Source organism: Rattus norvegicus, chromosome X, assembly GCF_021556685.1.
Source record: "Rattus norvegicus strain SHRSP/BbbUtx chromosome X, alternate assembly SHRSP_T2T, whole genome shotgun sequence".
Taxonomy (NCBI): domain Eukaryota; kingdom Metazoa; phylum Chordata; class Mammalia; order Rodentia; family Muridae; genus Rattus; species Rattus norvegicus.
The window spans coordinates 44804876-44820832 of record NC_141554.1 but is presented as its reverse complement, the minus strand read 5'-3'; the positions used below and the strand labels follow the sequence as shown (position 1 = coordinate 44820832).

The window sequence follows — 15957 nt, the reverse complement described above, 5'->3', positions numbered from 1 at the left end:
TAACACCTTAATTTGTAAGGAGTCACCTTTAGAACTAAAAAGCTCTTTTGTTTAAAATCTGTATTTAGGTTTTTACTCTTCTACTGAGGTTAGTAGCTGAGAATAGCTATGATCAATTTTTTCACTAGAAAATCCCTTATCGTCTGTCAGCACATGCTATCATTGTGCTCTATAATGAATTTTAATGCCTAAACATATCTCTCTTAAAATATGAAAATTCATTTAAATAAAATCTTTAAAAAATTCTCTGCTGGTTCATCCTTGACCTATTTTCAGCACATAGAGGAGTTTGATGGATGGGTGTATGCAAGCCTATAAAAAGAATGGATTTTCAAGTTACAACAAGATAGATCCATCATAGAGAATTTCAAATGAGGATCCAGGAAGAAGGAAGGCACAAAATACTCACTCATGGTCACCAAATGGGGTTGTAAAAATAAGGACACATTTGAACAGAATAATTCTATTTCATACAATCGTAATCCAGGAAAGGGCACTGGGGAATTATTTAATAATTATTCTATTTGCCTCAAGGCAAGATTGCATATAAAGATAGATGCAATTTCTGAAAGTAGGGGTTTGGATACCAGTAAGAAAGCCTAACAGATGGGAATTATAGTAGTTAAGGTATCAGGTGGCATAATGTACCATTACTTTTTCAGTTCTAGAAAGAAGGTGAAAGAAAACAAGGATCAAGATTATAGTTTTAGAATTTAAGGAGGGTATAGACTTATTTTCACACAGTGAATTTTTTAAGAGAAATCTTTCTTATCTTACCCAATATGGTAGGGCATATACATCTTGCTACATTTTGAGTTACTATGTTCTCTTTCTCTGTCTTTGTGTCTCTGTCTCCCCACTTCTCTGCTGGGGATCAAATGACTAAGCAAGCATCCTATCACTGAACTACATCTCAACCCAGGCCCTTTGCCTTAACTTTTAACATTTTTGAATACCTCAGAATTTTTAATTTTTATACAATATCAATGAAGTTTTACTTTAAGAAGACTGAGCAAAGATTAAATATAAAAATACAAATAGCTATTTAAAAACAAAAACTCTCCCTGCCTGTTTCTTAACATTATTTGAGGGAAAACGCATCCAAGCAAAAGACAACACAATCCTACAAGGAATTTGGTTTGATAGCTGTACAAAAGCCAAGCATGGGTCTATCTGGGCAGCACATCTGAACAAGGAATCACAATGACAAAGAACATGAAAACATTTTGAAGTATAGCAGCTGGATGGCACGGCTCCTAACGGAGATGAGAATGTCCCCCGCTTGGCCCTCTACACACCATACACATATGCAACACTGTACAAGACACAGTAGTGGAATGAGTAAGGATGAGGGACTGAGAAGCCAGGCTACCACAAAATGTCACCAATGATTTAACATTCTAAGACTACACAAAGAGTCCTTTTATTTTCAAAAGAAGGGAGTGAGGGGCTGCGTCACATTATAAATCTGATTCACTGTGCTTAACAGTCAAAACAACACAGAACTCAACATTCAAGACAAAAACAGACCTTTATTTTCTTTTTTAGTTTTCAATTGGTTTTCTTGATTTTTCTCAGATGAATCTCAATTAAGTCTACAGGGCTACTGTTGCAACTGAAAACATGAAAGCACCTTTATTTTCTTCTCTTTTTGCCCTCTTCCTCTTCGTCTCCTTCACATTTCCCTTCAGGTTCCTTTCTCTTCTCAAACTTTGCTTTTTCTTCTCTTAGAAGAAGCTTGCTTTGGAAGATGAGGTAAACACTTGGTGAGGCCTGCTTCCCAACTGAATTTCTTTCAAAGTGGCAGTTCAGCCATTGGAACACTGGCTAAAAACCAGCTCGTTTGCAATTTGAGTGAATGTTTCTGAAAATTGGCAAAGTGTAGACCACATTCAAATAAAAGGACATATATAGGAACCTTCTGTGAGTCCCACCGAGGACGTGTAACACTGCTGCAATGACATTTTAATTGGCATCTAATTTATTCACGAAAGCTGGCACTATGAAAGAATAAAACTTTCCCCAAATTATATTTACATTTGTAGCATAAAAACTAGGTCTGTGTCAGATCACACATTAAAAAAAATCCATTCTATTAAAGCAAAGAGCACATATAAAGTCCCTTTTCTTATATGACATTTCATTGACTGGTGGATTTGAGGGTCAAAATTAAGTAATTAATTTGCATTCTCTGGCAAGAGATGATCATTTCTGGTTGTGCCATACTTGGAAGGAGTGAAAAAAACCTTCCCTTTGGTGTCATTCATATATCTAGGAACATGGTGAGCATCACAATAACTCATTGGTTCTCTGCAGGTTCCATAGGGTTACCAGGTAGTTTAAAAAATAAAGCTCAAATAGAAGATTAGCTGATACAAAATATCAGTTTGTTACAATGTCTTGAATCTACTTATGAGTGGATTATAATGTATTTCTCAATTGCTCCCAAATTTTTGGTTGGTGAATTCTGTGCATTTAGTTTCTAAACTTTTTTTTGACTGTTCACCTTTACAGGTTAAACCACTTGTGTTGTTCATAATTTATACACATTTAGTAGTCTGTCAGCATATATGCTATAAATATACATAAAAAACTGAAAAAGATGAAATATAAAACTGAAGGAGAAAGTCTCCCTATTTTCTTCCTGTGTGTTAATAGATTCTCCTTCAAACACCCATACTGTGACTTCTATAAGGGGACTTTGTGTCACTGACATTTGCCATTGTCTGTCTACCATAATGCCTCACAGGCTCTCAACAAATTCAAATGGAGTGATAGTTTACTTTGTGAATAACACACTCCAAGGAAGATTCTCCATTAGATGACTGCACAATTACCGAAAAAGAATTGTATAATACTGTTCACATTTCTTTGGTAGAAACTAAAACAATAAAATCTCACTCTTGTCTTCTGATTGCCCTGCCACTGCAATGCCATCGTTAAAGCAGAGGAAAAGATGAAAACAAAACCAAAAAATATATCAACTGGGCTCTTAAAACAATGGGAAATGGATTCTTGGTACATGTTTTGGAAGAGAATTATATTCTTTTAAAATTGGACAATGATGTCCTGGTGGAAACAGTTGTTCTTTCTACAACACAGCTGTGTAATGAGCACAGAAGGTTGGGAAAGGTTAAGTTACAGATGATAGAGAAGGCTAGACATAGTACTATTAGTCATCAGTCAATTCTGAGTGGCATTTGTTCTTATACAACCAGAAAGCACTTTGTGGCTTCTAGGCTAATCATGTCAAGTATGCGGAATGCTATTTTTGTCCAAAAGGGCAATTGTCATTTGCATCAAGACTACAGGACTATTTTTATGAATACTAATTTACTACCTTGTCCCAGAGAACAACATTTATATGTAAGGTGACAGACTTTTAATGGATTTAATATCTTTGTAAAGTTGATACTAAAAGTGATTAAATAACGATAGGCTTACACTATAACTTGAATTGTTTTATAGTTAAAACACTAGCTATTTTAATCCAGGCCTTTATACCAAACAGCATGCTATGTCTAGTTTTGAGAGGAGGGGAAGGAAGCTGGTTGTATTAGAAAAGATTTTATAAGTTACCTTTTAGTTCTTTCCTTTGCAGCCAATTAGTTATTTAATAATTTGAAACCATTTATTCTCTTTTAGGCAAAATAATAACACTTAAACATTACTGTTGGGTGGCAATTGTTTGTCAAGAGGAAAACTTAATTTTAATAAGTAAAATCCCTTTCTTTAAAGAGGACCAAGCAATTTGTATACCTACATTGTTAAGGTTTACTTTTCTTTTTAGATCAGGTAAATCCTGTGCTTATAACTGTCAATTCTTTTACAACATTAAAGCTTACTCCCACAAGGCTGGGATGAAAATAGTCAAGGCTCAAGTTTATTCTACGCCCTTTTCCTTTGAGTATTTCTGCCAAATTCTGTAGTTTAATAAGAACTTTAATAAGACAGTGGTTGTCTTTTCAGGGTATAATGGCTATTTTTTTAAAGTTTTTTTTCTAGTGATAAATAGTTCAAACAGTAGAACGCTGGCATCCTTAGCACTGCTTTAGTAACCCCTAAGAACGGATGGTTCTCTGAGAGGCAAACACAGAGATGATTGACAGAATCCAGATTTACCCACAAAATTTAGAAAATGTAACCAATAAAAGTGGAAGTCTAAGGCAGAAATTTATAATAGGGACAGTTTCAAAGCCAAACTAAGGGATTTTATTTGAAAATTAATACACAGTCACCACACTCATTAATGAGGAACCCCCTGTCCCCCCAAAATTCTTCAGATCATAAAGTTTTACTCAGATTTAAACAGGGAACATGACCCAAGAGAATTTCATTAATATTAAATGCCAATAAAATAAATATGACTTATTTCTCTATACCAAGAACTACCAATCTTTAGATATACTTAAAAACACATGAAAATGGTTAGAGCACAGAGGCAATTCTAAGGCAGATCAATGTGATTTTTATTCACAACACAAATTTCATTTGTGAGAAAGAAGCATAGATTTTTCTTTGTTAGAAAGATATTTGCTATCAAGCATACTTAGCAAATTATTTAGCTATCTAAAAAGATCTGGTACCAACTGGTAATATTTTTATTTTTAAGCAATTTATATTTTTTACAGGTATTCATATTATGCAATACCACACACTGCAGCAACAGGAAGAAAAACATTTCATAATACAATATTAAATTATTTTTTCACTGCACAAGTATGAAATATTCATTAATTAGCATTAAAATCATTACAGTGTACCTCATCCAACTAAAGGAAATTTCACATCTACCACAGAAGAAAAAAGAAGCAATATTGAGCCACGGGGGCCCAGTTACAGAGTATGAAATAATATCTGAAGCTAATTTGAAAGACATCCAGACAAAATACTTTTTCAAATATGGAAAACCACAGCCTATAGATTGGAATATTTTACAGAAAAAGAATAGCTCATTCCAGCTTATGAGGCAACATCACTTCTATGTAAGTGCCAAGGAAAAGGAGAAAGTTAGGATTTTTCGCTGAGGAATCTAATAATGCCTGGCATGAGAAATTTCCTTCATTAGTGTCACTGAAAGCAGTCTGCCTTACACCTGAATATGCTTTAATAATAGAATAAACATATTGAGTTTCTGAGCAGGGTGTGTACACCTTGCCTTAATAGATTACACTTAATTTAGTACAATACAGCATGTCAAATTTGAAAAATGCAAATACACTTAACACAGAATTTGCTTCCGCTGCTTTGCCTTAACAATGAAGAGTCTTGCCATCCCACCAAGAGTCCATTTAACAGCCAGGATTTTCTAATCATTGGTGCTGAGCCCTCTCTTCCTGATGTCAGGAGAAGACAACTGAGGTGTCGCCACAGAACCCTTCCCCAGGCAAGACCCTTTACCCTCTGTTCTCCCATAAAAAGGGCAGCTCTCGGCTACTGTGGTCCATCTTGATTGGCTTTGATCTTATGCTAGTCCCATTGTTGAAAGCTCGAATTCTTCTTAAGAGTGGCCTGCCCCTCTTAATATCCCTTTAGAGGCCCCAAATCCACAACACTTGATGATCTAAGCTTTTTACAAGTCTGTTTTCTGTTATAAACAGCAAGGACGAGGCCATTTTAGTTGCTTGCAAGAGGTTGATGTTGAGTCTGCGCCGTGCCGACTCTCTTCCATCTAAATTCTCTAAACATTAGCTTATCAATCTGTGATTCCAATGGGTTGAGTGCCAACAGAAGTGGATCCGATATGGCATGGAGAGGTTCTACCAACTCTCGCAGTGTATTAGCCTAATATAATAAAGCAGTGATACAATATAATGAAAGACCTGCGAGTGCCATTATTCCAAAGCACATCAGTATTTGTATTAGAAATACCATCATGCAGTACCCATGAAGAGAAAATAGAAAAAATATGTCTAGAATTGCATATGGTTTTAATACGATAATGTCTTTCTGTTGGCATGCAAGTCTACTTGGTCATAAATGGGACCAATTTTGATTTCATTTGTTTGGAATGCCAATCTTCCAATTATATACGATAACAAACAGACAAATCTTTTCCCACCTCGAACTTGTACACACACATCTATAGTTTGAATCAGAAAAGTTGGCTATTCTCCATACAGATGCAAAACCATCAGTTTTTTTTAAGAAAATGAAATGAATTTCTACATGTTTCCTTATTTTCACTCAATCAGAAATTATGAAGAAGGGTTTTTTGGTCTTTTGACCGGACGATTGTCTTACTACCTTGACAGAAACACTATTGTCTCGACTCATAGGAAGTAGCCTAGCTAGTATCCTGATGAGGAGGCCTCACAGTCAATGACACAAAGTGAAAAGAAATAAAAAGCTACAACAATAAGCATGACAAAAAGATGATTTTACATCTGAGCATTAGCCACACACCATGGAGTTTAGAAACTGGAAGAGAACATGGTTTTTGAATGATTAGAAAAGTGGGGACAAGTTCAGATAAACTCTAGTCTCTCTGTTTGTTCATTTTATTTTGTATCTTCAGGAATCCAAACATTCTCAGAAGGCACATAGCAGCCATGTTTGCCATCGGTAGCATAAGGTAGAATTTCATCTGCTGCATCATGTCAGTATAGTTAGTTATATCCCCAGAATAAACAAAGGGACAGAAAGATGAGAGAAAGCATTCTGTCTATTGCTACATCCTGTAGAAAATGGGAAGTAGAAATAACTGATATAGAGAAAGTGAAACATAGTATATTTCAATAACCAGAAGAAGCAATTATTTATCACATTATACTATGTGCAGAAAAGGAAGATGAGAACTATGGAATTTTTCTATGTAGGTCAAGTGAAATAACATGTAATACATCATCATTTAAAAGATAGTGCTGGAAACCTATTTCTAGGTCGCACTGCTGTTTAATAAGCCCTGTCTGGTGTGGGCTTTCAGGCTGGAACGTCGGAGGCAGTCTAACCTGAGGCATGAAGTCATATCTCAATCTAAACTGTCCTTAATTTTCTACATAATTATGTTGTAAGCTTTTTGGACACATTCATCTTTTGCTTGTAGAAATAATATTACATCTAGAAATAATATTACATGGTTGAAGTAATATCAATGGCTATCCTGTATATACAAGTAGTTTCTAAGTCATTGGCCTTGAGGTGGGAGAGGTTATAAGCATTTTATTGCAGTCCTTCCATCACTGGAACACTATCACTCAGCTAAATCAAGTTTAAAATTTTTGCTGAAGATGGTGTTGGAAATATCTTGGTCTTCTGAAATTATGAAAAACAAAAGAGGTCTCGATAAACTTCTTGAATAAATTCTCAATTACTAAATTTTATATTGAGTAAAATAATTCCTATTTATTTTTGAGGCAAATAGAATACAAAGATATTCCTAGACTCAGCCCAGTGGAATCAACTGTATGCTTATGTGTATTATGAATGTAAACTAAAAGCACTGGCCATCCAGGTCAACCACAGGTAAAGGCACAATGGCCTAAAGGTGCATGCCTCATCTACAAGTGTAACATCTCCGAGAACACAGACCACATTATCAACTAACCAGGGAACATAGGGCTCAAAGAGACTGATGTGAGAATCAGGGAGCCACTTTAGGTCTGACCTGAGCTCTTTGCATATATGATATAGTTCTGTAGTTTGGTGTTTTTATGAGACTCCTAACAGGGGGAGCAGGGGCTGTTTCTAACCTTTTTGCATGCCTTTGGGACCCTTTTCTTCTTACTGAGCTGTCTAGTCTAGCCTTAATACAAGCCTGGTCTTATTGTAACTTGTTATGCCATGTTGGGTTGATATACCTGGGAGGCCTGCCCTTTTCTAAAAGGAAACAGAGGAAGAGTGGATCTGGAGAGAATGGAGGTGGGGAGAGGGACTGGGAGAAGAGGAAGGAGGGGAAACTGAGTTTAGGATGTAATATATGAGAGAAGAATAAATAAACAAATAAATAACCATAAGTGTAATTCCTCCATTATCATCCATTAGTATTTTTTAGATATTTTGGTTGAGTGATGGAGAGATGGCTTAGCTATTAAGGGCTAGCCTCAAGTATTTCAACTGATATTATTTTGATATTATTAACAAAATAGTCAAGTTAAACCCTTTTGCTGAAATTTTCTTTCAGAAGTATTGGCGGGTGCTAGTCTATTCACATTAGGTTGTTTTTGTGAAATATTTTATAATTAATGAATACTTATTTTAAAATAAACTCTTCAAAGTTCTTAGTTTCTGCTGCAATGGTTAAAGCGGCACGGTGGCTAGATTGTACGTGATGAAGCCACAACACAAAAAGTGAGACTTCCTCAATACTTTCTAGAGAATAATAATATTTTCAATGTATGAGATTTAAACTTTACAGTGACATTATAGGTTTCTATCAAAAGGAAGAAATTAGATAATATGATGGTCAGTGTGAAGTCATTTAGTGATGAGAACTGACAATCTGGTGAATGCATGAGTCACCCAACACATTATCTGTCATCATGTATGCCTTTGCCAAAGTGAAAAAATGGAATTAGCAATATTGAAGTTTGTCTATTTCTATGTATCTATCTATGTACCTATCTATGTTCCTATCTATGTATCTATGTATCTACCTACTTACCTACCTACCTACCTATCTACCCTGGCTGTACTGGAACTTGCCCTGTAGTCCAGGCAGGCCGCAAATTCACAGAGATCCTGCCTCTGCCTCTGGGATAAAAGCTACCACCACCTGGCTTAGGTTTGTTTCTAAATCATTTCATTTAATAGGTTCCCTTTTCCTTCTTCCAGTCCTACTATGATACTTCTTTTTAAGACCATATTTTTTCTTGGCTAGACTTTCAGATTTGTTCTTTTTTTCTTTCCTTTTATTGGACATTTTCTTTGTTTACGTTTCAAATGTTAGGGGAGGGGTTTTATAAGAACTCATAAGCTCTTTAAAAGGCACTTATCCTGAACTGGACTTAAATCAACTTTAGTGATCAGGTGGTAAAAAGTATTTCTAAAGTTCTGATGACATTTTCATCTCAGAATCTACTAAGTCGGATCATCTCACTTGACCTGAATTCTCCAAATTGAACGTGCAGTAGAATAATAGCTAAGATAATTGGGGAGATGAAGTACTGAAGAAAAATGTTGTTTGTCTTCTTTTTATGTCCTTCAACCAATTTGCTGATGAGTTAACCTGAACTCTGCAGAGTAATGTTGAGGCTGTGGGAAGCATAGTTTTCCAGCCCACCTTCTTTAGTGGCAGTCAGTGGCCGAACTTCCTAATTATTCAAAACATAAACTAAAAATCATGAATATGTTTGTTTTCTAAATCAACAGCAATATCTTTTCAAGTAATATCTAATAGATATACCTTATAGCTATTTCTAGAGGCTCTCCTTGATCACTTTTGAGGCACAAGGGATTGTACTGCGAGCCTCATCAATGGTAAATGTGTAGTCTACCTTTGAGCTACCTTCTCAGCCCTACTCTACTCTATGCTTATTCTCATATTGAATTTTAAACTATCCTCAAAGTTCTGCCATATGGTAAGAGCACTATCATTTTTAAAGAATGCCATTCAGTGTAAGCTCCAGTACCATGTTATCCTTGGACAGCAAAGTCTAGTGGGGCAGAGCGGGCACTTAATCTGAAAATTAGTGAAATCTAACTTTTTTTCAACAAGAACATAACAAGTGGTTGTGGAGGGGCAGCAGTGAAATATTGTAGGAGAATAAAAAAAGAGTTATTCATACTCTTAAAATCTAAACATTACTTCCTCTCAAACTACATACTGCCTTGAGTGAAGAACTTAGAAATGGAGTTTTTTGCTTACTGTTTTTGAGATAGGAATATTTAAAACATTGCAATATTGATTTTCCTCTTTCAATAACATCTAAATGTTAATGCTTTATTAATAACCTCCTTGGCATGCCAGTGTGACATTTGGGATCATTTACTCATTAACAACTCTGGCAAGGAGATAAGCTGCTTTGGGGGCACTGCCAATTGAGTTTCAGGACCATCAAAAATATCTTCTCCAGCAAAGCAAGTGCCAAGAACAAGCAGAAACTTCCAGAACACATCACTTATCACTAATATTTTTTTCTTTACTTCAAACCTGTTATATAGCTAATGCAACACTTTGATATACTTTTTAGTTTCTAATCTATTATTATATATTATTATTTCACAACTCAACATTGAAATTCTATTTTAGTGATATGTACTATGTCCTTTCTGTGAAAAATATTTGGCAAAAATCACAGTAAAACTGTATTTATAACAAATGTACCATGGATGAAACCAATTAGCACAATTTTTTTACCTTAATTATAAAGCTGAGTTCATGAGCATTCATAAACTTATCAGTTTTATATCAGTTTTCTTATCAGTCTTGAAATGAATGGTCATTAGATTTTATACCGGCAAACTCATCCAGTATTTGGGATAGAAAAGTACAGAATCTAGAACCTATGTGGAGAATTCCATTTAAAATATTCCATTACTTATGAGTTCCATTTCTCCTTCTGAACATTATATAGAACTGCTCTTATAAAGAAAATTAAAGTTGCCTTAAGAGACAGAAAGATGCTAACTCTTAGTGTTCTTAGGGAAAAATACGAATGGCTTTACGGCTACTGTGAATGGCGGCCATGTCTATGTATAACATTTATTATCACATGCTGAATTTTACCCTGACCAGTATAATTACAGAAAGGTAGACTCATAACAAACTTAACTAGGGTGAGAGTTCCTTTTGTAAGATTCAAATGTTTGAAATGTCAGAAGGTTCTCTGTAACTTAAAATGTAATTTGTATTGAAATATGAAAAAATTTAATCTGAATACATTTGTTTCTTATCTGTAAATTAATCAATTTTATAGTGGTTGATGGGGTTGCATTATAATATATTTCAAACAACAAGAACTCTATTTCACTGATTTAAATATTTCTATGCATTAGATTTCATTTATAAAGGACGATGCTGACTTCTCTAGCATAAACATATGCAACTATTAAGAAAGGCTGTCTTAAATCATTTCGTATTGCACAGGACATGCAAAAAAGGGGTATATTTGGGATTCCCAACTTCCATTTAAAACTCCATTATCATTTGGTTTGATTATTTTGTTTGTGGAGTATGGGAAGAGCAAAACAATGGCAGCTATGGAGCAGTGTACCAAAGAACTCCATGACAGTCGTTTTATTTATTTTATGTGTGTATGTGTTTATGTTATTAGCATCACTACTATATATATAAATATAAGAACACACATAGAACTACATTTTAAGAGTTCTTTGATACATATATACATACTACCACAAATGTCTGTATGGACACATATACACATATACATATATGAACACATTATAAAACATACTTGTTTTTATATGGTTGAAGAACTATTTCATCAGACACCAACATATGATGTTATATCTAGATTTATCATGACATACTACATCAACCCCTTTTTAAGACCATGAATATTAATAATCAAGTTTCTAGAAAAACTTATCTCTTGATTTGGTTAAGGGCACAAATAATCTACAAGACATCAATCTTGGATTTTGAAGCAAATTCAGAAAAATCTCAAACTAAATTAAAAGTAGCTTCAAACCACCACCAAGAAGTATATCAACCACATGTGCTTATTACTATTTGGGAAGGCTGTCAAATAGTTTAAAGTAAGACATTAGTTCTCAGCAATTGACTAAGCAGAGTACACACCATGACTAGACATAAAACCAGGACCTGGCCCCCAAAAAAGTCAGGATGACATTTTTTTCTTCCTTATTGTAAATCTTCAGTACAACACTAGAGAGCCCATTTTCCCCTCTGTGGAAAATCAACAGATACCTCAACAGTATGAGTAGCAACTTTTCTTTAACAAAATAATATGTTTTAATTATATTGATGGCCTTGACAACCAAGACTTTAGTTTTAGCCATATTAGCAATGATTACTGATCTTAGTGTGGGGGCAGATTGGTTACCATGGTGATGAAAAAGTCATCCTGGGAAGTGTATATTCTACATTACATGGCTCCCCATGGAAAACAGTTCATCTGAAATCAAATGCGGCTTCTAGATTTAGCATGGCTAAATCTTGAAGTTCCAATGAACTGATACTTTGCCTCAGAAGTTGCTAAAGCAACTTACTAATTAGGCGAATTACAGATACCCACATTGTATTGTCACTAAGATGTCAGATCTAGTCTTGTGTGGTGGCAACTATCTGCAATTTCAGTACTTAGGAGGTCAATGCAAAAGGATCTCTGAACATTTGAGGCCTAGGGTATGGTATACAATGAGACCCTGCCATTTTAATTTTAAAGACATTTCTCTTGGATAAAATTTCTCATTTGTGATGGATTCTTTTGATAAGACTTTTTCACACTCTTAGACATGTGCCTTATGTCCTCTTTACAATTTTTAAACTCTTGTCTGACCAGTGTGTCGTGCATGAGACAGGTGTATGTATCTGTTATTGGCATTATTTAGTTTCCCACTTTGGCCCACTTACTGCTACCTGGCAAGCTTTTTAATCAGTGCTACATCAGTTTACAGATTCCCCTAATAGGCATGCTCTAAGCATACATTATACCGTTAAGCTCTCCTTCCCTACTTGTAGGTATTCATCTTAACAGTTTAGTTTACCTCCATAGATAAATGGTGGAGGGGGAGGACCAGATCTTACATTTAAATAATTTGAACAGTTTTCTAAATGGCCTCTCCACACATATTCTTCTATATCAATATATCTACTTTGCCAACAGAGGGGTCTTTCTGATATACATGTCTGATTATATTATATCTCTTTGTATCTACGGAAACCTTCATGCTCTTTAAGAGATAATGCAAACCTTCAGGTATGGCATGCTAGGATCTTCATAATTTAGTTCCAACACAATTCTTGTCATAGTTCTACTTGTCTATACTCCCAAGCCAAATGTCTCTAGATATTTTTTGTTTTTATCTATGTTTGCTAATAATATTTTAAAATTATTTTGAATTATGTCCTAGTATTCGTTTGTGTATGTGAGTGTCAATGCTTGTTGAGGTTAGAGGCTTTGATCCCCCTGGAGCAGGCAGTGTTGAACTACCCAGTATGTGGGTTCTTGAAACTGAACTACGGTTCTCTCCAAGACCAGTACACACTCTTAATCACTGAGCATAATTGTGTCCCTAGTCCCAATTTTAATTTTTTCAAACTACATACAAAATATTTTTCACTTTCTTTCTTTGAGGTGAAATAATCTAGCTTAAATGTGAGGCCCTGTGAAATTTTACAAGGTAGAGCTAATTGAGCTCTTTTACGTTCTTTCACTGAAATTAAATTATTATTAAGTGCTTATTTTTAAGAATACTTGGTATACTACACTATGATATTAGAATGTTTTTGCTTTCCTATTAGATGATAAATTTACTTTGTAATTTAAGGTTGATTTTCTAGAACTTATTAGAGTAGAGACTTAGGTGCCAATAAAATATTACTTGATTGTATTAAATCACCAAAATGTTTTCATTCAATATCAAAGTCCATGGGATACAAGTTGTACATTAAATAACTATCTTAAAGAACTGTTTGGAATATTATTTTACATCAGTAGAATGTCACCTGAAATAAGAAAATATACCTTAAAATCTTAAATGTGAATTATATGGCAGAAGTGGACTTTTGGAGAAGATAAGACTCTGAAATCAAAAGAATAAATAAAATAAAAAAAGTGAAAAAAAAAGAAAAAAAAGTCTGAAATCACAAGTGTTATTTCTAGCACTTCTATGTTAAGGAAGAACGACTTCGGCCTCCTGTGAAGTAATAATTTAACCACTACTATAGGGATTTCCTTTGAATGGCCTATGGTGCCAAGTTATTTATATGCCATTATTAGGAATAGTTACAGAGAAGACAAATAAGTTATCAATACAGCTCATATATTCTGCAACTGCCCTTCCTTTATTGACAGAGGCTGATTAAAAACAGGAAATATCTTAAGTACACTACGGCCTCGGGGGAGCTGTGACAGACAAATGGCTTGAAAGGGTAGGTTTTTTGCTACGTTAGGAACTTGGTCCTTTAACTAGATTTTGGGTGACCTTTCCTTTAATGCTGTATGAAACAGGAAAAATAGCTATCATTGCAATATTACCATTAGTTATAAAGAATTTAAATGTCATATTATAAACCCACTTATATCTAATTTTCCCTAATCTATTAAAAATGTAACAAAGAGTAGTCAAGTTTCACTCAAATGTTTGAGCAATTTACTTATCCATTCGTTTCTTTACAGTTTTCATAGTATGACATGCTTTGATGAAAATTGGGTTCAGATCATTTTAAGTCTAAATTATGTACACATGTCTCATATGTATGTGTGTGTAAAGTATATAATAAAAATCAATCTTTAAGTTAAAAAATAAGAATTAGAAAAGTAAGAATTAGTATTCCATAATACTTGATTAAGTTTAACAGTCATTGACATATTGACATTTACTTTTTATTGGGTTATACAGTCACCTGAATTATGAGTTTCTGGGGGTAATGCACAATTATGTCAGAGTCTCAATTTAAGACAAGCTCTGGTTTTAGAAATCATGCAGTAAGTTGAATAAGTTTGGTCAAGTATATTAACATACTGAGTTTCTAACTGCAATGAAACAAGTCATGACAGGAAACGTGGGAACATTCTTTATCACATCATAAAAATTCCAGATTGCTCCTATTCTTTATCCGCGACAATTCTGTCATTACAGGCAAAATTTTCATCATTTTTGTGCCTCCACACTCAACTGAAATAGTTTATCAACTGGTTAAAGGAATCTGGTATCAGTGCTCTTAATATGCAAAAAGTAGTTCTGAATATCAGCAATGGACTTCCTTACAGATTTTGTATCATCACTAGAATACTCAAGGTAACATTTAGACAATGAATCATTTGTGTAATTTGTCTGTCTCATTCTATTATCAGTGTTGGGAGGCCTTTTTATTAAACTGGAAGAATACAAAAGTCATTTTTGAACTCATTGCTAAATATAATGGGGGAGGTGCTAAATTTTACCAGGACTTTAAGGCAGTATTTATTTTATTTGCTTTTTGGATCACATAACAATTAATCAGGTATCAACTTTTGGAAACCTACATCTTTTTTCCCTCAACTATATACACTATTATATACATATAATTATACACACATATAATATGATATGCTTTAGAATGATTTTATTTAATATTTATTTATTCTTGGATCTATGATAACATATATACACTGTGTTTTATATCCTGTTTAATTAATGCTTAGGAACTCAGGCAAATGGTGTTTTGAAAGGCTAAATCAAGCTTACATGTTGATTTTTGACATCAGGTAAGCTATGTCAATTATTCAGTTGGAAAAGATCTAACAGTGGCTATGTTATGCAAGGCAGCTTAGAGTACAAGTATTGGCTATGAGACCTGGCATACCTGAGTCTCTATATTGGACTCCAAGTATTGGAAACCCATTAAACATGAGACCAGTCACTTTGCTTATGGCAAGATACAACTGGGCACCTTTCACCTACTATGCTCTCTGAATTTCCAAAACTATATTATTCTTTCTTCCACATGACAGACTTTAAATAATTTGCTCTTTTTTTCTTTTTAAACCTAATTTGCTAGTTTCAGTTTCACAAAGAATAAAAAAATAGTCAGAAATCTAAGTTCGTATAAATACAAGGAAGAACTTTTAAAATGAAACGTCTGTTCTTTTTTTGGACACAGAAGCTCTGAAATCCTAAAATATTGAAACAGAGGCCTTTTTTGGGGCGGGGCGAGAGGGTGATAAACACTGTCTTAGAATTCTTAAATTTGATGATGAGAGAGTTACCATTTTTAGTTAAATATACCATGGCAAACGTGCCATGTTTACCTCAACAAAAACAACTAATTAGATGAACCTTACTGTAAATCATTTTGCAATGGATTCTGTAGTATTACTGGAGAGAAAA

At 34.3% G+C, this 15957-nt stretch overlaps 1 protein-coding gene across 8 annotated transcripts in view; it reads right to left on the bottom strand.

Moving 5' to 3' along the window:
- Cnksr2 (connector enhancer of kinase suppressor of Ras 2) overlaps positions 1 to 15957 on the bottom strand; it is a 269745-nt gene that overhangs the window by 13232 nt on the left and 240556 nt on the right. For 3 of the 8 annotated variants that reach the window (XM_087600617.1, XM_087600618.1, XM_087600619.1), the window contains one exon: positions 4449 to 5784. In XM_087600617.1, coding sequence (XP_087456743.1) covers positions 5780 to 5784 — 5 coding nt within the window. In that variant the 3' untranslated portion in view covers positions 4449 to 5779. 8 annotated transcript variants of the gene reach the window in all.